This window comes from Marmota monax, unplaced genomic scaffold (assembly GCF_021218885.2).
Source record: "Marmota monax isolate L192 unplaced genomic scaffold, Marmota_monax_Labrador192_F-V1.1 WCK01_AAM20220418_F8-fsc00156, whole genome shotgun sequence".
NCBI classification, from domain to species: Eukaryota; Metazoa; Chordata; class Mammalia; order Rodentia; family Sciuridae; genus Marmota; species Marmota monax.
The window spans coordinates 353,925-377,210 of NW_026694013.1; the positions used below are offsets into that span (position 1 = coordinate 353,925).

Here is a 23,286-nt window from a genome sequence, read left to right on the forward strand (position 1 = left end):
GAAGAGTAGGATCATATATTTCCTTATATTTAAAATGTCAACATGCACAGGCTCATAGAGTTCTGTCCTGTAGAGACACAAAAGCACCTGATGTGCTGGGAAAGGATGATGTATTAAATTGCAGCAGCTGAGCATCTTCTGAGTACAACCTCAGCAACTATGAGGCACAGAGCCTCTGAAGCATGAGATTGTCCTCAACAATTGAAGCATCAGAAGGAGCAAAATTGCTCAGCCCTTTCATCTCAGAAATTCTAAAATGTCAGTGTAAACAGGCTCTCGGAATTACCCAGAAACAAATGCCCTCTTTTCCCATGAGCAAAGAGTTCCAGGGAGGTGAAAACATCTCCCCAAGTGTTCACTCATGGAAGAGGTGGGACACAAATCCTAGTCCACGCTCCTTGACTCACAGGCCAGTGATCTTTCCTGTACTGAAAATAGAGTGGGCTTTTTAACTACACTTACCAGGGTTCTTCTCCCACCTCTCCAGGTGGTGATACTATGGACTGACTTAATGCTTGAGTTTCAGTTTGCTCATCCAAAAATAAGCAGAGTAATAGCTAGTGCCTCCCTCAGAAGGTAGGTTATGAGAATTACGAGTTAATGCACACCAAGCCCTTAAAACAATGCCTTAGATTTGAAAAATGCTAAATAAGTGCAAGCTATATTAGGACTAACATATGTTCATTTGGTAGACTCCATGGAAAAGAATTACCTCAAATTAGAAGCTGTCTATTAGAGATGACCTTGGAGAAATTACCTGACAAAGACTCTAGCTTGACCAAACTTTAGTCAGCCTTCTGAGCCCTGTCCTAAATCCATCTGTGCGCTTACTTGTGAAAATCGAGAATACTAATCTCTGAAAGTCAGTTTGGCAAGATCCCCACCCCAATATCTGATCACAAGAGATATATAATCAGCTTCCTCATTTCCCACCACTCCACCAGTAATGTCTGATCCTCCCAGAGGATCCCATTAGGTCAGTTCAACCAGAATCCTCCTTCCCTGTTTCCTCTTGGTAATCTCCCCTCCCCGACTACCATTCTGCTCCTTTGCTATAATTACTACTTGTGCATGCTGCATTCAGTGTTGAGCTCAATCTCTCTCCCCTACTAGAAGATCCAGTTATAGACAGACTATTCCTATTTTGATGGTCCTGAATAAAATCTTTCTAATTATATTTTGACAAGTATCACTGAACAATTTTAACAACCCTCTAAAGGATTAAGTTTCTTTATCAACAGAAAGGAGAAAATAGTAATTCCTACATAAGAGGGTGACTGCATGGATTAAATGAGATAGTTTAGGTAAAGTGCTCACAACAGTGCCTGGTATAGGTACAGCTCAGTAAATAATATTATTTGCAATATAATAATTAAATAAAAATTTTTAGCTCTTTATTGCCAACCTACTTCCACCTTATCCTTACTGATGGTCCCCCTCTACCTTCTACCTTTTTTTATCCCCATGTCTAATAAAGAACAGAGCAGGGGATTTATGCTTTATGGTAAGAAGGGTAAAAGTTTGAAGACGATTTAATTTAATATGTAAACAGTCAAATTCACCCCAATATATCAGTGGATAAGAACTCACACTTCAGACAGAAGGGCCACACAAGAACACTTTCAATTGATCAATATACCATTTAAGAGAGACAACAATAATCTTGTTAAAATGCAGAGCCTGCTAATAAATGAACTAAATGACACGCTTTCCTCTCACATTCTATTGGTGACAGTGTACGTGTGTACGGAGTATAAATTGACTGGCAACAACTACCAAAATTAAAATCCATATGTCCATGACTTTTCACTTCTAAGGGATTCATCTGATACATGTGTATGAAAATTTGTATTTGCAATTTAATCATTTCGACTGAATGTAAAACTATTGCCATAATTGTTCAAGATTTTAGATATCTTTTCTGTAGCTAGTCAAGACAGAAAATAAAATGTACCTGTCATTGAGTGTTTTAATGGAGAAGTAACAGCTTCACCTCAGATCCTGGAACTAAGTGAAATAGGGCCCAAAGATATAGCAAGGCCGACAAAAATCATTGCCCTAATAGAATTTTCATATTCTAATAGGACAGAACAACAATAGACAATATATGTATCTGGTGTGTTAAATAGAAATAAAGGGTCAAGGAACGGGAAGTCTATACATGCATGCATGTATCCATGTGCTTGGGTGTGAGCATGTCTAGCCTCTCTGCTTCTGCTTACCTATCTGCTTTCTAAGAATATCCTCTAGGTTCTTCTCGACTTATTGGAATTCTTCCTATTTTAAAAACCAACTTCAAATGACTCTGTGTAATGTCTTCTTGGAATTAATAACTCCCCTCTGGACTGTGACAGTTCTTATATTTAAACATTTTTTTTCTTTATTTTCTTCTTTGGTTGTACACAGAAGGCTACTATAAAGTACCTAACACAGTGGCTTGCATATGATATACAACAAATAAAAGTGAGTTGTCGAAAATTAGAATGCTGATCTGTGTTGCTTGTGAAAAGGGGGATTCTTTCTAATGATCAGAAACACTGATGTGTTTGGCTTTCCCTTGGTCCAGAATAGTCCACCTTCAAGTGGACTATAAAGTCCACACAAGGGGAGAATCACAGACACCACAGGAAAGGGGACTGCTCACCTTCAAAGGTTCTAATCCCCACTTAACAATCCTTAGCAACTCTCATTATTTCATACAGTTCACAAGATTATTTTTAACTTCTTTATGGATGTTCTAATTTGTCTCTACTTTGTACCCAGCTTTTATATTCAATATAAAAATTCAAGCCTTTATTAATTATAACAAAAATATGAAAAAGAATGTCAGTTTTTAAAAGAAATTCACATTCTCTTTATGGCTACCTTTTATTCAAAGAATAACTACTATCTTAATTTTCAATATTAGAGGAAATCACATGTTGTTATAGACACTAATTATGTACTTAGAAGACAAAAAGGGGTTAGAGAATGCGTTCTGAGGTCCCTTTCAGTTGAAAACTGACTCAACTAACCCTAAAATAGCCCCAATTAGTCCAATAGTTTCAGTCCTTAAAATATTTCCCAGATGTTGAGTAATCTTTTTAAATACATTTTGACTCATTACAGAAATTCATAACTAATTGACTTTCAATTTTACAAATGAACATGATTACAGAATGCAAAATTCCTTAGCTCAAGTGGGTGAATCACCCATGTGTGCATTTGGTTCAGCCATTTATAGGCATTGATCTATATGTGTGTATATTAGATACTATAAACCCCATATATGTACTATTTATATATTGTTCCTCCATTATGTGTACACATGTGTACACAGTATATATACTTTGATGCAAATTCTGAAAAGAAAGATTACTAAGGCTTGGGATACAATCAGAGAGAATGAACATAAAGCTTTGGACTATTACCATCAAGTGAGTAACATTTTCTCTAAGACTGTCAAAAGCAGTATTCAAACATGTTGAGAATCCACTCCCATGATGGGATTCCAGAGGAATCCTCTGGATCCTCAGATCCTCTAATTCTGAATCAGATGAATACCAGGTAAGCACAGAGAGGAGAAATAATGTAAGAAAGTCACTCTCCGTAGACTGATGTCCTAGCCTTAATTCCAACCCAGGAAATAGATACTATGGTCATATCCTAGGTCAGATGAGGGACTTCTAAAGGTTCTAAAAAGAAAACCAGTAGATTAGTTTTATTGTTAGTTTGGAGATTATTCAGTTTCCTTGCTGCTCATTTTATTCCTTAGTTGGTGGATCTTATCGTAAGAAAGTGGACAGGGATCTAAAAAGAAGGGTAGTGGATATGTACTGTTCACCGATATGTTATTTTCCTTTCTTTATGAACACTCAGGAGGATTTTATTTTCCACCCCCTTCTAGTTGTGTGACTTGCTTTAAATATACTTAGAGTTGTATTTAATTGCAGGGGCTCAATTCTCCAACTGGCACTTTCCCTGTTTTGGTAGAAGCAGGCATTAATGTGAAACTGCAGTTCTGATTCAGTAAAAGAAGGAAAGGTACCCTGGAATATTGCCAAGTCCTGCAGCAGAACTGGGGATGTAATAATTTTTTTTGTTGTTTTTTTAAGCCCCTGAAATTTGGGGGTTGTTGATGCCTGCAACAAAACCACTCATATCCTATCCTGATTTCTACAAGAGGGACTTACGTTTTGCTACATTTAGTAGCTTTGAAAAAACTGTTTTAGAGGATGAAATCGGGTTATTGGTTTCTGAATTTTACTAGTAGAATTCAACTACTTCTATTTTGTATTATCCCTCTTCTTATGGATAGCTAAGAACTGGTTATTGCAACATAAATGAAAATGAAATAAGATCACTTAAAAAGTTTATACTCAGTTTAAAAAATCCTACATGAAGATAAAAATAAGCAAATATTATATATTATATATATATTATTATATATGTGTATATATAATTACATAATATGTAAAATTACACATATATATAATTTCAGTCTCAGAAAAGCTTTTAAAATTATTTTAGTCAACATATTTGGCTAAAACAGACTAGGCAATTTCCCAAATATGGTTCTTGAAATAGAATATCTTAATCATCACTAATTCATTATTGTGCAACTTACAAGCTATAGGTGAGTGATGCTCATGCAAAGTAGCCAAAATTGCTTATTTGTAAAGGTTTTCAAGTTTACAAGCAAGTATGAAGCATCCAAGGTAGCCCTCTAGGAAAACCAGAATTTTAGACTTCCTCAGCTCTTTGCCAATAGCCAGAGATGGCAGTGTGGCCATCTTCGAACTTCTTACGTTTCCTTCAAAGACCCTGTCAATTTTTACTTAGTCTAGTTCTTTTAGGAAAACCAGTTTTAAAGAAAGTTATCATATTCACTAGGTATTAAATATAAAATGCTATGTGGACAACTCCTTTTGACTGAAGAACTTCAATGGCAAAGGTACCACAATGTAGGCTATAAAAAGAACCCTCTGAAAGATTTATCTGCTTCCTGATTAGAATTAAGCATAACTGTTTTAAAAGTAAAAATTTTGACAATAAAAGATGAACAGGCATGACATGTCCAATCATTTAAATATAGCTTCCAAAAAAGTATGTCCAAGCTTTAGCTCCTAGGACCTTAGCATATGGCCTTATTTGGAAATAAGGTCTTTGCCAACATAATCATGTTAACATCAGGTTATGCCAGATTAGTGTGGGCCCTAACCCAATGACTGATGTTCTCTTTCTATGAATGGCATGTGAGGACAACAAACCAAGAAATGCCAAGGATTCCCAGCAATAACCAAATTCTTCTTTGATGCCTTCCTCAATGCCTGCAGACACCTTGCCTACATACATCTGGACTTGGGACTTCTATCTTCAGAACTGTGACAGAATATGACCAGTTTGTGCTACTTTGCTGATTCAGCCATAAGAAACCAACACACATGATCAAGTACTGGTATTTCAGCCACAGTTATTTGTAGATGTAGGAATACAGAGAAAAAAGATTCTTTTGAAAGCTGACTGTGCAAAACTAAGTATAGACATGATATTGTAGAGAGGAGAGAAAGAAAGCTAAGAAATTCCACATGAGAGACGGCTTTAAGGAATAACACCTAAATATTTAACTAATATGTTAGATGAAATTAAATATTTAAATTTTATACAAATAATAAGAAGATATCTTGTAAGCATAAATACAAGGTACAGATTTACAAAACCTGACTCTTGGAACTATGGTATTTTGCTAATTTTCAAATCTTAATTCTGGTTAAGTTTCCAATATTTGATGTCTATCAAAATTTTGAAATACAACTCTTTCACATCATTCATTTTATGTATGTAAATTTTCTTTTTGTTTCACACATAGTAATTCCTTAATTTTATTTGACTTTTCGTTCTAAGATTTACTTTGAGATTGTTCCTGGCTCTTCAACATTGCCTCTCTTCCAATTTGGTCAATCATGTGAGTAATCAATTTCCTTTATATATCCCTTCCATTCATATATGAAACTAGGAAATCATTTTTATCAAAATATTATTTTTCTAAATAACCACAGCTATGATACTGCATGGAGAAGAAAAAAAATCACCTAAAATCCCATCTTCCTTATGTAATTCCTTCCTATCAGCATTAAAATCTTTTTCTTCAGTGTGTCATTGGTCACCAAATGTGGCAATTCACTGATACATGGCAATACAATGCAAATATACTGTAAATGGACTTTAAAGTGACATTACAAACCTTGCAAAGATTTACCTACCTAAATTAATATTTATTCCACCCCTTACAATATTTAATATTTATTCATCCTTTTAATTTCATATTTTCATGCTTCGAGACAATTTGGACACTAGAGAATAGAGGAAACATTGTATTTTTTCTAAAAATCGCTTCAATACTACTTCCAGCCACCTGAGCCCTTCCAGAGTACTGCCACTTACCTATTAGGAGGTAGAGTCTTGTCACCTTGCCTTTTATCTCAACAGGCCTTTTATCTCAGGTGGTTCAACATTTAGGGTATGGTGGAAGTGATGGTAACTCAGCTGATAACTGATCTCTAACTCGACCATAGAGAATGAGATCCTCAGGGAGTGAGAACATCAACTGTTCCAGCCCCCAGCTACTTGAGTCTTTCTATACAGACTCCATATGAGTAAGCCTTCAAATGACTACAGCCTCAGCTCCCATCTGACTGCAAATGTGAGAAACCCAGAACAAAAACTACTTTGTAATATCCAGTCAATCCCAGAATCACAAGGGATAGTAATAAAACGGCTATAGATTATACATTTAAGTTTAGTGGGGCAGCAACAACAGAAAACTAAATGATTTTTGTATCTGGGGTTGCCAACTTTTTTTTTTTTTAGTTGCATATAATGGAGATGAGGTTTCCTTTTAATATTATTTTTTAAGGAACTGTTTGCTTTCTAAATTAATTTACCCCAGGGGAATAAATCAAAGTAAACCAAAAAGTGTGATACCTACATACATTGTAAGATACTGCCAATTTATAGAGACAGAAATCTTAAGAACGTAAGTGAAAATGCCTCCTGATAGCCTGGAATCAGGGTGGAAAGAACATAATGCTGACCTAAAACCTGTTTATATAGACATACTAAGTTGAGATTCTAGGTTCAAAATATTAGTTTGAGCGACTGGTATGGTTCTGATAGTAGCAGGTTGACTAAAATCCAGGCCCATGTTAAATGAAGGTAAAATTAAGCAGATAACTTATTTATCATGTAAGCAGATAACATAATTTATCATGTTAACCAGTCCTTAACTGTGTCCTTCAGAGGGTTCTGAGAACTTTCCTTTACCACTTCTGTATGAAGTGCATTCATGAGTGGAACTCTGGCATCCTTGAAGAATTCATTGATGGCTACTCTCTTTTGCCCAGGCATGACAGTGGGTACTGCTGATACCTAAGTGGGATAAATTAATGAGAGAAAATAATATCCTGGATGACAGAGGCCAAACGGCAGCATTTAAACCACCAGAAACATGGTTAGTGTGGTACTAGACTAACACCCTAGACACCGAGTTTTCTTTGAAACTAATTACCTCATTAGTATAACATACTCTATGTCATCGGATGGCATTTGGAAAACTTTAAAAATTCTACACATATTTTACTTTTCATCCCACTTTAAACTTTATACCTTCACACTTTTTTTCCTTTTTTTTGGTACTGGGGATTGAATGCAGGGGTTCTTAACCATTTAGCTACATCCCCAGCCCTTTATATTTTTTATTTTGAGACAGGCTCTAAGTTGCGTAGAGCCTCACTAAACTGCTGAGGCTGGCTATGAACTTGCAATCTTCCTGCCTTAGCCCCAAGCCATGCACTTACTCTTAACTTTAAAAATTATTGGAGAAAGGAGTTCATTCTTTCTCTAATTCCTGTTTTCAAAAATGGATCTTTCCTATATTACTTTCCAATTTTTCCCTCCTATTAGCTCTAATTTTTAAATTTGAAATAATTTTTGAAATTAGGAAATACATGAATGTGAATATCTTTTTTGGTCAGAAAAAGATACACATAGTAAAAAGTATACAAAGTAAAATTTTTAAAAATCATGTAAAAAAGGGGTAGTTAAAATAGTAGCAGAATGCCCTTAAATAGACAGAAAATGATATTATAGTAAGTGATTTTATAGTAAATAATATTATAGTAACTGATAACCCAGAAAAACTCTGCTGTCTTCTTTCATTTTTATTTTTAGTTGTATCCCTTTATTTTCTTGATTCTCATACCAGATTAGGGCACTAAAGAATCAAAAGTTCAGAACCTTAACTGTATTAAACAAACAAAACAGGTTGAAGATATTCATTTAAAATAAAGGTTAAATTTAATGGAGATAAACATAATAAGGCTAACAAATTCAATTATATGAAAAGTGTTTGAAAGAATGCAACAAAAGGCTATCAAAATACATATATGCACATAAATGGAAGCACACCATGTTAGCAGAAGTATAGGGATTAGGAAAGGGAAGTTTGCAATTCAAATTCACTTGGCACTTTTAACCATAAGGATTTTTTGTTAAAGACAACATGATTCATGAATATTAAGCTTCAGTTTGGAAGAGGAGAGGGGCACACAGAATGATGGTAAATTATACAAGAAGTGGATAAAAACATTGGATGCATTCAAACTGGTTTTAAAAAATATGGTGAGAGTAGGTTAGCAAACTATAACTATTTGAAAAGCTATCAAACAGTTCCTAATGGGATTGTTTTAAGCACTTAAGGTAATGCATGAAAATCACTGGGTTTAAAAATGTGTTCATACTGATAGCTTAAAATGATTAAGAGAATTTTATGAACTAGCAACCACAATCAGGTCTAATTAAATAAGTTGAAAGAAGACCAAATTTCAAATTTTCTAGCAATTTTTTTATAAAAAATAAAAAACAATGTTTTGTGTAGCACTGAAACTATTAATGAAAGCGTCTTAGGTTGAGGCCAGATGACTACCTTTTCGAGGTGGTGCTGAAAGAAATATTCTCTTGAGCGGAAGTCTGAGCTCTAAGACTTCAAATGGCATCTGACTTCAGGGAAATAACTCAGACTTGCCATATGTGGCCCTTTCAGTCCCTTCCGTTAACAAGTTAGGTAATCCATAACATAACATTCCTCATTTTCAAAAAAATTAAGTATAGTAGATTATAGGTAGTCAGTTCATAACGGAAAACTACCACCAAGGACAGGTTTACTCAGGTGTTGAGGACTTAAAAATATAAACTTGAGTTACTTTTTATAGGACAAAATACCAAATTCATTATAAATCCTTGCATATAAGAATGATAATGGGAGCAGAGATGAGGAATAGTCCCTAAGGACAATTTTGCGGTGGGGATTTCTAATGTATAAAGTACTCTGAGAACTTAGTAATGATAAATACACGTAGTATAGCAAAAATGGAAAATAATGATAAATCACTTTTATATAAATAAATATAAACTTATAAAAGATAAATTGAGTTATTAATTATAATATCAACAGTTCAATCAGTTGTCTTAATCTTAGCCAATCTAATGGATGTGTAGTGGTGTTTCACTGTGATTTAATTTGTATTTGGTGACTTAACAATGCTGAATATATCTTTAGGTACTAATTCACCATTAATATATTTACTTCGATAAAATGACTACATAAATCTTCTGCCCATTTTTTAAAAAAACGAATCACTGTCTTCCTAATTAGTTATAAGACTTCTTTATATGTTCTGGATATATTTCGTTTGTCTGATAATATGTGTTATGTCTTCCCAGTCTGAGGTTTGCCTTCATTTTCTTAATGGTACCTTTAAAAGACCATGTTATTAATTTTAAGTCCAACTTATCACTTTTTCATATTTCATGTTTTATGTCTTAGTATAATTAATTTGTTCAGTGTGTATATGCATGCACACACAATGTTGCAGTTTTATATACAGTCATATCTCAGTGGGAAATAACCATAGTAAAATGTTCAGTTTTGTGGCTCCCTTTGCTTGAACACAGCCTGCAATTTCTCAGCCTTTACTTAAAAGTAAAGCTACTATTTTACATCATTCTTCTAAGGGGGTATTTGTGGTTTCCATGGAAACACATACACCAATAATAAGGCATTTAAAATGTTTCAAACAATACATTTACATGCCATTTCTTTTAATAAACAAGATTGATAGCTTAAATAATTACCGCCAGTTACACATCTGAAATTAAGATTATTACCTTTTGTAAAGTGCCAATAAGTTTAAAATGGGAATCGTTATAAAGCTAAGCATTTCCTTTTAAAGACCTTTAGTAATTCTCATTCTTCCAAAGTTACTTATTGTACAAGAAATATCCTGATCTAGCAAGTTTTATCTCTCATCTACTATTCATGTGTTTAAAGCTACTATAACAATATCATTCAAACTGAATTTAAAATTTTTGGTACCTATGTGAGCACTCAGTCATAACTGTAAAGCAACTATAAAATAATAGTATATTATTTTTAAAAAGAAAATGAAAATGTTGAGACAAGTGAAAAAAATTTGAAGTAATTTTTGCTTAGTTAACTAGCTTTTAAAAAGACCCATTGATATCTGGAATTGGCAACAGCTCTTCAAATGAAATTTAATGAAAACAATAGTGCTAGTTACCTTTAATAGATGTAATTTTAATAACACATTAGCTAACTGTTATAGTTTGGATCTTGAATTTTCCCTACAAGCCCCAGTGTTAAGAAAGTTTGGTCCCTTCGATGTCACTAGTAGGAAATTGCAGACCTTTAAGAAGAGGGGCCTATTAGAATGAAGTGGATCACTGGAGGTATGTCACCAGAGGGGACTATAGGGCATCAACCCCTTAATTCTTCTTCTCTTTTTTGTTTCCTGGCCATGAGGTAAGTGGTTTTGCTCTGCCACACATTTACAATTATGTGCTGCCTCAACACAGCACTAAAGTCATTTGGGACCAACTGATCATGGAGAAAAACCCTCAAAATTATGAGCCAAAATAAACCTCTTTTGTAAATTAATTGTCTCAGGTATTCTGTTACAGTGATGGAAAGTTACCATATTAATCAATCATATAATTAAACGTTACACTAAGAATCACATGATGATATTTAAGAACAAATTTATTCTCAAGTATCACTGAAGTTACTTTTCAATTTATCATCTATATTATTTTCTCAAGAAAAAAAGGTGTGGGGGGGGTTCAAGAGGTAAGACAAGAAGGTACCTTAAGGCTCACTTCTGTTCCCAATGCACAGCGTCACCAATAACCTATAGTTAAGGACAACAGCTTAGTCTTCTAAATAATAACATTACTTCCTGAGATATCAGTCACATTATCAGAAAGACCTAGTTATTAGAAAGATCTTTTGCATACTGAGTATTCAAATCTATCTTCCTGTGATGTTTACCTTCTAGTCTTAACTGTTTTCTAAAACTATAAAGAAAAATTTTACTCTACAAATCAATGGAACATTAAGAAATTATCACAAAATTTGGTTATGTAGAAAAATCAGAAATGCTAAATGAGCTCAAGCTGAATCACTTGAAAACCAGAAGCAGGCCTAAAGAATTTAATATATTTTAAGTTCTAAGTTTTTTAATTTGGTTGTCATGGGAAACATCATAAGGGATAATCCTGAATGTAAATGTGTTACTTATGTATTTGGTAATAATCAGCACATAAAGTAAGGATAGTGAGTTGTGGTTCATTGGTAAATCTGAAAATGATTTTCATAGACCTAATGCTTTTTCAAAAGTATTTATAAGGAAGCATCAATAATTCAACCTAAAGTACCAATCCAGATAATACCCCCCAACAAAGGGTCTTAACTCCTCAATAATAAAATGCTGTGTTATCTGAATTTTAAGATTGACTTTTTAATGCCCATGTAAATAAATATGTATCTGTGGGAACTTTTTCCTTCTCAAAACAACACCAAGTTACCAAAAGGCTAACTGCTTATCATGAACACATTCCAAATTAAACAAATATCAACAAAAGGAGATTACTGGATGTGAATCTGAGTGGATTGGTTAAATGACAAAGAATCAACAAAATAAAATTGGCTGCATGCCATAAACAAATTTAACCAATGGTGAAAATATTTCTCTGGGGAAAGCCAGTGGTAACTATTGCCTACCACAATGCCTAGGAGTAACACGAAATTCATATTATGGTAGCTTAACTATGGAAACTCATCTGACAGGTTTGGTTGCCAAGGCAGAGTGGGTGAAAAATTCCCTTACTCATAAAGAAAATGGAAAAATTTAGTGCCTGTAAGTCAAATGACTATGGTCAACTCACAGAAGGAACAAATGTTCCTAATGTTTGTCCAGCTATTCAATTACCTTTTACAATTTCTTAATTATCAGCATTTTTAAGGTTTCTGATTTAAATTTATAAGTCAGCCTTGTATATCTGCTAGTTGCCTATCCACAGAATCAAACAACCACAGACGAAAAACATTAGGAAAAAATATGCAAAAAACAAAAAATGTTCATACATGTCTGAACATATGCAGATTTTTTTATTACTCTCTAAACAATAAATATAACAGCGATTTACATAGTATTTACCTTGTATTATTTTAAGTAATCTAGAAATGATTTAAAACTTACAGGAGGATATGTGTGGGCTGTATACAAATGTTATGCCATTTCATAGAAGAGATCAAACTATCCAAGAATTTCAGTATCTGTGAGGGAGTTTTGGAACCAATTCCCCTTGAATGCTGATGCACAACTGTATTATGGCCTATGATCATCATTGAGTTCTGTTTTATAAAAAGCAATACAGTCTTTAGAAACATTTAAACTACTTCATCGGGATATGATTTATTCAGATTTAAGAAGTTTCTAAATACAATTTTATTTTACTGAAAATGTTAATTCCAATTTTAGACACCTGAAAAATATTTTAAAAAATCAAAGGGTGCTAACTTATTCAGTGTATCTGTCATTTTGAGCTCCTCCTAAAGATGTCTTGCACTGTTTTTTAGTGATTCCACTATTTTATGAACCAGAGAATGAAACTGAAATATTAAAAACTATATATTACATATCAATTCACAATATTACTATATATGTGTTGATAAGATAATTGTCACAATTATACTTTGGTAAGAAACTATCAGTAATAAGAACTTTTACTATAGTCCATATTGGAATATTTGATCTAAATTATACTTTCTTTTACTAGCTTGAGAAGTTTTAGAGGCAGTGAAGATATAAGTCATTCTAAAGGGGAGAGTGTTGTGAACTGGAATGACCAGAGATGGAAAAAAAAATCATATTATGGAACTGAGAAAGAAGGATGTGCATAACAGAGGGATCTGGAGCACTAGGGGAGTGTTCTACCTAGCTTTAGGCACTGGTGAGAGCTGGTGATCTGAGAAAAATGTCTAAAAAATAGGAAGTTTAAGTTTACTGTGAAATCACTATGACACCATGCTTACTTAAGAATTCAAAATCAGAGTATATGAATATAAATACATATTGACACTAGGACATAAATATGTAAAAATCAGGACATTCTGGAAATTCTGGTATGAAGTATTGCTACACCAATATATATGGAAAGTTTAATAATAATAATCAACATCCTGGATGTCCCACAGGCATTTTCATATTACAGGTATTAACAGATAATTTTTGTTTCTGATGTTGGAAGTCAGGTACTATGGCTGGCATGGGGGTCTCACTGGACTGGTATTGCTTGTTATAATATGAAAATAATTGCTGAAAGCAACTAACTATATTTAGATCAGCCATAAATTTAGTCAAGGACTCCAAAATGACTGAATCTATGTTAAAAGAAGAATCTTAAACAACAACAACAAAAACACTCAATAATGCTTACTATAATTTACTGAATGAACTAACATTGTTAAGTTCAGACATGTACTAAATATTTATCTTAAATAATTGCAGAATGAGCATTTGTAATCCAAAACTCTGAAATACAAAATGCTCCAAATCAGAATCTTTTTTTTGAGTGTCATGATTTTGAAGCATTTTGGATTTCAGGTTTTTAGATTAAGGATGATCGTCAGTAAAGTCTGAGTAAATATAGTATTCCAAAATTGGAAAAAATACAAAAGCTGAAACACGTTTGGGTCTCAAACATTTCTGATAAGGTATACTAAAACTGGATTTACATTATTCTTTCAAAAGTCCCTATATGACATTTACCAATTTTTTATTGTTAACATGTCAAAAGAACTCCAACAAAACAATCTGTCCAGTCTAAAATCAAGACTGAATTGCTAAATTCAAGGTAAAATTAGATCGATAATACCTAAGTAAAATTTAATTCATAAAGAATAAGTTCATTTTCTGAAAAACAATTTAGTTGCTTTATTCTGGACATTTTAAAATAGCTTACTTTTGTGTCCAGACTTCTGTGAATTTAAAAAGGAGTTGCTTAAAAAAAGAAAAAAAAAAAAGAGTTGCTCCTAATTAAAAAAAAAAAAAAAAAAAGGTTTTAAAAAGGGGAACTAGTAAGTCCTCTGAAATTTCACTTTACTTAGCTTACTGTATTTAACTTCAATCATTCTTTTACTTGTACTTACTCATAAGTCAATCAAGAGTCACCCTTAATTAAGACTTACAGTTCCCTGATGGTGATATGAACTTAACACAAGTCTAAAATAAACCATTCAAGATTTAATGTTCTGATTGCTTCTCAAGCAATAATGCACTAAATTCTTTAAAAATTGAGGTAAAAACACAATTTTATAAATTAATGATTAGGATAATACCTTTCTATATGAATTCCCAATTAGCATTGACCTCCTAAAACAGTTTTTTCGTTTTAAGTTTTGGCATTACTTATAAGCAATTACTTCAGCCTTTACTATGGCTTATTAGGTAGTATAAAATATTTTTGGTGGTAATATTAAAAAGTTGAGGTTCATTTCTAGTATTATGAGAGTAATAATACTTTGATATGATATAAACTGATACCTTGTCCAAAAACAATGAAGAGCTATACAATTTCCATGTTGTTCAAAATCAAGTTTCTAGGTGTTGACACAGACATAAGGATGAAGGGGCACTATATATGGATTTTCATGTCTTCCCTTTCCCGAAAAATTTTTGACATTACCCTCAGCCTGCTTAGGAAACTGATTTTATGATCAGTTAATTTCACTATGGTGATAGTCAACAATTGCTGAATAACCTCTATCTAGGGCATTTTATGAGACACCAAGAAAGGTCAGAAAGGACACAGTAGCCATGGTTTTTATTTGTAAAGAGCTTGTGATTAAGAAAATATAACTATAAAAAAAGAAAAATAGACATATGAGTACAAATAGTGAATGTGTAATATGTATAATAAATCAATTGTTATAATTCAGTGCTAAGGATTCAAAAGGAAGAAAGAAGATAAGAGGCCTATGGTATCAATAGAGCTAAGAATATTAAAAAGTCAGTAAAAGGTATGAGGTAGATGTTCTACTCTCCAGATTATTTAGAAAAATCTTAAAAGTCTAACATTTAATGATTTTCTTTTAATCATCTACTTTTGTTATCGAATTTTGGTGGCTAGATATGAAGCCAACTCTTCAATTATTTAATCTGCATTAAAATTTTAACCAATATTAGAAACAGCTCTGAAGGAATTAGTCCATATCTTCATGTTTTTCTTATTTTGGTTTCTTTCTTATAATATAACTAATTCTCCCTCTCTGAATCAGTTCAGTTACAAATCAGAAATATAAACAAGAATGGAGATTTCAACTGCTGGGCTGGGGATAATAATAGCTCAGTAGTAGAGTGCAGGCTTAGCATGTGCAAGATCCTGGGTAAAATCTCTAATATCAGAACCAAAGCAAATGTAAACATTTAAACTCCTGGGAAGTCACATATTTAATGTGGTGATGCTGGCAATATTTGCAGACACTTTCATGCTAGCAAAAGCACTGAAGGGCGATAATTTAGAATCTTAGTTGAGAAATGATCACTCCAGGTTCCTTACATTAGCTCTGGCTTTTATACATACAATAAGTATTAATAAAGTTTCTTAAAATATTTCTACAAATTATAGCAACAGATCTCACTTTAGTTAATTATAATTAGACTGATGGTCCTATGTGATTCTATTAAGAGTTAACAACATGACTCAAAATATTTTTCCTTCAAGTCCCACACACTAGTGTCCTATTATTATTATTTTTTTTTATTAAGGCTAGGTATGGTGGTGCATGCCTGTAATCCCAGAGGCTCAGAAGGCTGAGGCAGGAGGATTCTGAGTTCAAAGCCAGCATCAGCAACTTAGTGAGGCCCTAAGCAACTCATTGAGATCCTATCTCTAAGTAAAATACAAAAAAGGGTTAAGGATGTGGCTCAGTGGTTAAGTAACCCTGAGTTTAATCCCTGGTACAAACAAATAAAGAATAAAAATTTAAAAAAAAATGATTAATCCTCCACTTGGGCTAATTATTATGTTTGATAGGGAGATAAACAGAATATATAAAAACATAGTAACACCTTCTGGGTAGCCACAAAATACTAACATAGAGAGGTTAAATCTTTATAACTTCCATATTTCTTAGGTAAAAACTACCATACTTCTCAAGATAAGAACTACCCATTAACGGTTATGTCTCCTGAGAATAGTACACACTGAAGGAACTCTGATGACCAAGGAAAACTAGTTTGTTAAATTCCCTAACTGGCAATAAAGTTTACAGGAAAAAGGAAAATGAGGATAATGATAAATACATTATAAAATGTATTCACCATATTCTTTTGGTTAAGAAAAACACAATGAATAAAACTTTCTACACATCCACATTCCAGAGGGAAAGTATGGCATTGCACTGTTATATAAATAGAAACTTCATCAAACTTAAGAATCATTGTTCTTTAAAATTACTGTTAAGTGGGGCTGGGGACATGGCTCAGTGGTAGAGTGCTTGCCTGACATGCAGAAGGCCCTGGTTTCTATCCCCAGCACTACAAACAAAACAAAAGAACCACCCCTGTGTTCAATACCCAGTACCAAAAATAATAATAAAATTTAAAAAGTGGAAATAGTTTTTAAAATTACTGTTAAGTGAAAGACAAGCAAGAGAATAGAAGAAAATATTTGCAGGTCATATATCTGACAAAAAAACTATATCCAAAATACATAAAGAACTCTTAGAATTCAACAATAAGGAAATAATTTAATTTTAAAAATGTGTAAATGAACAAACAGGCACTTCACCAAAGATGATCAACTAAAACCAAATTATCAGATAAAGAAATGCTTCACTGATTAGTACTATGAATAAATGCAAAGTATCATCAAAATAAAATACAATCATATACTGATTATAATATCTAATTTATTTTTTCTTTTCGTGGTATGGGATTGAACCCAGAGTCTTGTGCATATGAGGAAAGCACTCTACCAACTTAGCTATCTCCCTAGCCCAATATCTAAAAATTTTAAGGATTAACCATAAGAAGTACTGGTAAGGGCACGGAGTAACTCCTACATTGTTGAAAGGAAAAAAAAAAAAAAACATTTAGGATGACAGTTTGGTATTTTCTTGAAAAGTTAAACATACACTTGCCCTATGACTCAGCCATTCCATTCCTCTGTGTATGTCAAAGAGAAATGAAAGCATATATTTATATAAAGGCTTGCACAAAAATGTTCACAGCAGTTGTTTGTAATAGGCCCAAACCAGAAACTAGGAAAATTGTCTATCAACAGGTAAATGTATAAACAAAATGTAGTACTTCTAACAAGGTATATCTACTCAAAAGGAATAAACTATTGATCGAAACAACATGAATGAATCTCAAGCTTACTATATCAAGTAAAAGAATAGAGACTTTTGCAAAAGAGAGAATATGGTGTATGAAAACTACTTGTATAAAATTGGAGAATATATAAATAAGCACAATACTACTCCTTAGCTGCTGTTTCAAATCCTGTAGTTTCAGTTACATGCATGCATGATCTAAAAATAAAAACAAATGCCTTTATTTGTTCAAGAGAGACCACATTCACATAAATTTTATTACACAAATTGCTAGAATTGTTCTTTTTATATTGTTGTTCATCTCTTACTGTGCCTAATTTAAATTAACTCTATCATAGGTATATCACAGTATGTATAGGGTTCAGTATTATCTGAAGCTTCAAGTATCCATTGTGGATTACCACATAGACAGAAAGTAGAGCAGTTGGTCCTCTGGGGATTGGAAGGGAAATTGGTGAAGAAATGGAGATTACAAAAGGGCACGATGAAATTCTAAGAAATGATGAATATGTGCCCTATCTTGATTGTGGTGGTGTTTCCTTCGTATGTATGCTTGTATGTGTAGTATATTTAAATCATAATCAAATTCTCACTTTTAATATGTATAGTTTATCTTATGCCAGTTATAATTGAATGAAGCTGTTTTTACATATGGCAGAAAGTTGTCATCCTACGCATTTGTCTGTCATTAAAATGAAAGGTTCAGGTGGATTCAAGAAGGCAGAACAGAGGACACTTTCCTAACTGCTCAGTGGTGTAAAACCAAGAAAGTAGACAAGCCGCTTCTCACCAAGTCTTCATCTAAGACTTGGTGAATAAAAAAACTTCCCCTCCTCAAACCAGAATAAGACCCCACAATTCTTTCACTACCACTCTCAATACTTCCCATTATTTATTATCCAGAGGGAACATGCAAAATGAAAATATTTTGTTATTCAAGCAAAAAAACCATACAAAAATGTTGAATGCTTATTTTCTTGCATCATCCATTCAATCATACACAAAAACATTAAATAATGTACAATTTCTACCTTCTCCTAATCCCACAGTTTATAATTGTTGGTAATTTCTGGAAATATATTAAAATATTCATGTATTGGGAGGCCTTAAGATACTTGAAGAGAAAAAAAAAATAACCCAATCATAAATGGGCAATGGAAGTAAAGAGGCACTTCACAGAAGAAATATGATTGGTTAACAAATATATGAAAAAATGTTTAACATCTCTAGCAATTAGAGAAATGTATATTAATACTATACTAAGATTCCATCTGTTTCTAGTCAGAATGGCAATTATATCAAGACAAAAAAGTAACAATAAATGTTAGCAAGGATGTTGGGAAAAAGGTTCACTCATACATTGCTGGTGGGACTACAAATTGGTGCAAACACTATGGAAAGCAGTATGGAGATTCATCAGAAAACTTGGAATGGAACCACCATTTGACCTAATTATATCCTATTCCTCAGCATATACCCCCAAAATTTAAAATCAGCATACTATAGTGACATGGCAACATCAATGTTCACAGCAGCTCAATTCACTATAGCTAAGCTATGGAACCAACCTAGATGTCCTTCAACTAGATGAATGGATAATGAAAATGTGATACATACACACACACACATACACACACACACACACACACACACAGGAATATCATTCAGACATAAAAAAGAATAAAATTATGGCATTTGCCATTAATGGATAAAACTGGAAACTATCATGCTAGGTGAAATAAGCCAATCCAAAAAAAACCAAAGGCTGAATGTTCTCTCTGATACATGTATGCTAATACACAATGGGGTGGGGGGAGGGAGAACAGAATAGAAGTACACTGGATTAGACAAAGGGGAATGAAGGGAGGGAGAAGGGAAATAGGAAAGACAGTAGAATAGATCAGATAGAACTTTCTATGTTCATATACGAATACACAACCAGTGTAACTCCACATCATGTACAACCACAAGGATGAAAGTTATACTCCATGTATGTATAATATGTCAAAACATACTCTACTGTCATGCATATCTAAGAAGAGCAAAGAAAATATTTTTAAAAGATTCTTGAAGAGAAAAAGGTTTACTCATACATTGCTGGTTAGTCATAACTAACAAGACTGCAGAATTTCAATTATATGTAGATACTACTCTTAGCAGATTAGCAATAATCAAACAGAACACACACTTTTGTTGAGTCTGTGGACACACAACTACTTTTATACTTTGTGAGTAGAAGTGCAAATCAGTATATTATAAAACTATAAATACTTGTGCTATTTGATGTACAAGTAAAAGATGAATGCAAGTGAAAGATGATGTGCAAGATGAAAATTAAAAACCGACCCTGCTGGTTATACTTACACAAATACCAAATGCCATATATACAAAGCTATTCATTGTAGTATAACTGTTTTAGTAACATTTTTAATATTACACATTATACAATATGTGCACATTAAAATATCATATAGATATAAAAAAGTAATAAGAATGCTATTTGCATCCAATAAAGACAGCTTTCCAGAATATCACAAGAAGAAAAGACAAGATACATAACAGTGTACATGTTACTTCTTTTTTTACACAAGGGGAAAGTGAGTTAAAATTTATGTGTATCTGTGTTTTCCTGTCTATACTTTAAAAATGACATCAATACAAAAGAATGAAATTAGTTATTTATAGGAAGTGGTGGGGTAAGGTAATTAGAAATGGAAATGAGTCTTCAGAAACTACCCATTTATGCTGTTTTGTATGTATTACCTATTCAATAAATATATAGAAATAATCTTCCTGAAAAACACTCTGCTAGGAATATTAATGAACATTTACTAAAGGATGCCAATATATTGTAGCAAATCATAGGGAAAAAATTCAAGTTTTCCCAGACAGTAAATTTGGCAGAAGCACTGTGTCACCAATATGACCAACTTGACATTGTAATCTGACTGAGGTTTTTTAATAGGCCTCTATTTTCCTATGCTAAAAATCTGCTGACAAGGAGAGAAAGGGCCCTCCAGAAAACCAAAAATTACAAAAATGAATAATATAAAAACAACATTTACTGAGAATTCTAATATACAGGTAATCATAGATAACATTATGGAATATTTCCATAGTCTCTGGTTCAATGTGTTCTTTCTCATGATATACTGAAATTAGTATCTGATATACTTATATTAGATATAAGATACACTGATATTAGATACACCAATATTAAATATACTGAAATATAATATCTGAAATATAGATATCACAGAACAATGCAGAAAATTTCACAGATCATAGACTGAGGAGAATATAAAGAAGACTTAGACTCACTCATCCAAAAAAATTTTATTGGCATATATGAAGCGATGCATCTACTAACTACCTTGATTTAATTATTCCACATTGTATTCATGTATCAAATCATTATGTTGCATACTACAAATATACATATAATTTTTAAATGTCAACTTAAAAATGTTTTTCAGGTAGCTATAATATACCAAGCACTGTGTTCTCCAGTAAAGACATGGTACTAAATAATGGTGACATGATCCCTTTAACTGCTTACAGACTACAGCAGAGGTTCTTATTTTTAAGACCTCTTTATACTTTTCTATTTTGAGTACCAAAGCACTTTTATTTAAATGAGTAATAGATGATCATATTAAACACTAAAACTAATTTAAAATCTTATTCATTTAAAAACAGTAGTAAACCCATTATGTATTAATATAAATGTAGTTTATTAATATGCATATAAATACAATTATATTAATATGTAAATATAGGTTAATAACTATACAACAGTTATTTTAGAGAAAAGAGTGCCATTTTTTCCTTCCATTTTTCAGATGTTTTAAAAATATCTGGATCGAAAGAAGAAAACTTGATTTTCAAATCTGCTATGGCATTCATCTGTGGCAATATGCTGTTTAATTGGAGTATATGAAGATAAAAATAGTCTTGCACAGATATATACTCAGAAAAGTGAGAACTATTTCAATAGCTTTTTCAGAGAATAGGAAAAATTCTCCTTTCATATCATACCAAAAGTCTATAAGTGGAAGTTTCTTAAGGTTTGTTGATATGGAGAATCTGAAAACATATCAATAAACTTTCCATAATTTTTACAGTCATATAAATACTTTTATGCATACATGCCACTGTATCACAGAGAATACTTACACAGATATGCCTACCCACTTATTTGTGTATAACAAATGTCTGAAATCACAAAAACTGATCTGCACACTCCTAACTGAAATACTTCATAAAACATTTTCAAGACTTTTAAAATTTAATCAAAAATAATCTGAAATATAACTACTTCTGCAAATATCAGGGGAAAAATATGACAGCTCAAGAGATTAAAAACACTTATTGATACATCAGTACTGTAAAAATAACTTCAAAAGTCATATTCCCCATAATATTCTTGCTTGACTTCAATCCTGGTATCATCTACAGTCAAGGGATTTCAATTTCCAGGAATCTACTAATCCTGACTTTCCAAGGTTAAATGCTATTTTAGGCTGAAATATAGAATGTTTAAACATACATACAATTACACAAATTTTTCCATATCATAAATCAAACTTTATTAAAAACATTAAATATATTTGCAAATATTCCATATCATTTTAATTTTGGGGGAAATATTTTTCACAGCAGAATATACAACTCTTCCCATACAAAGCTATAAAATAGCATTATTCATAGAATTTACAGGTTGTCAAAAATGTTAATACAAATTCTGTGTCAATGTTCATTATTTTATGCTGGATTTGAAACTCTACAAAGGTCCTAATCACTGCAAAACAATATATCACACAATAAACAAGCGATAAAAGTTCTTTCGCTTATAACAAATAGTGTATATAACTAACAAATTAGAGAAAAAAACTGAAAAACTATTAAATAAAAAAGAAATTTGAGAAAAAAGCTAGATACAAGATTCATATTTAGAATTCAAAGGATTTTTACATGTTAATAATTTGAAAAAGCCACGGAGATGGGAAGGAATAATACTGACAATCAAAATATTTAAAATGCCTATAAATAAACCTAATAAAACAGAGAGGAAACAGAGAGTAAGACTTCAGTCCAATATATAAAGGAACTTAAAAACAGATAACTAATTCTTAGAATATAGTAGATTATAGTTGTTGATCTTCCCTAAATTAATTAATAAATTCAATATTATTCTTAGGAAACCTGTGAAAGCAATTCTAAAATCAATGGGGAGAAGAAAAAACCAAGAAAATCTCGGAAGGCAGAAACAGATACAGGAATTTTCTTCACTTAATATCAAATTGTATCATAAAGCAACAGTTATTAAAATAGTGCTATCTTGGTTTAAAAAGATAGAAACAGCAATATAACAGAATTAAAAATTCAGAAATAGAATACAGATAGGAATTTACTTTAGGATGAATGTGTTAAATCATGAAAAAGGACTAAAAATTCAATGGTATTTGAATAAAAGCTTATCTCATTGGGTGAAAAATGAGTCTTTACTTCACATCATAAGCATAAATAAATATCAGATTATTTAAAAATAA

The 23,286-nt window shown here is 32.3% G+C and overlaps 1 protein-coding gene across 2 annotated transcripts in view; it reads right to left on the reverse strand.

Annotated features, from left to right (window-relative positions):
• Nectin3 (nectin cell adhesion molecule 3) overlaps positions 1–23,286 on the reverse strand; it is a 150,886-nt gene that overhangs the window by 35,177 nt on the left and 92,423 nt on the right. Inside the window, exon 8 of one of the 2 annotated variants that reach the window (XM_058585466.1) lies at positions 7,074–7,407. The exons of the other annotated variant lie outside the window; for it this stretch is intronic. Coding sequence (XP_058441449.1) covers positions 7,246–7,407 — 162 coding nt within the window. The 3' untranslated portion in view covers positions 7,074–7,245. Of the gene's footprint in view, positions 1–7,073; positions 7,408–23,286 lie in introns of those variants that run through there. 2 annotated transcript variants of the gene reach the window in all.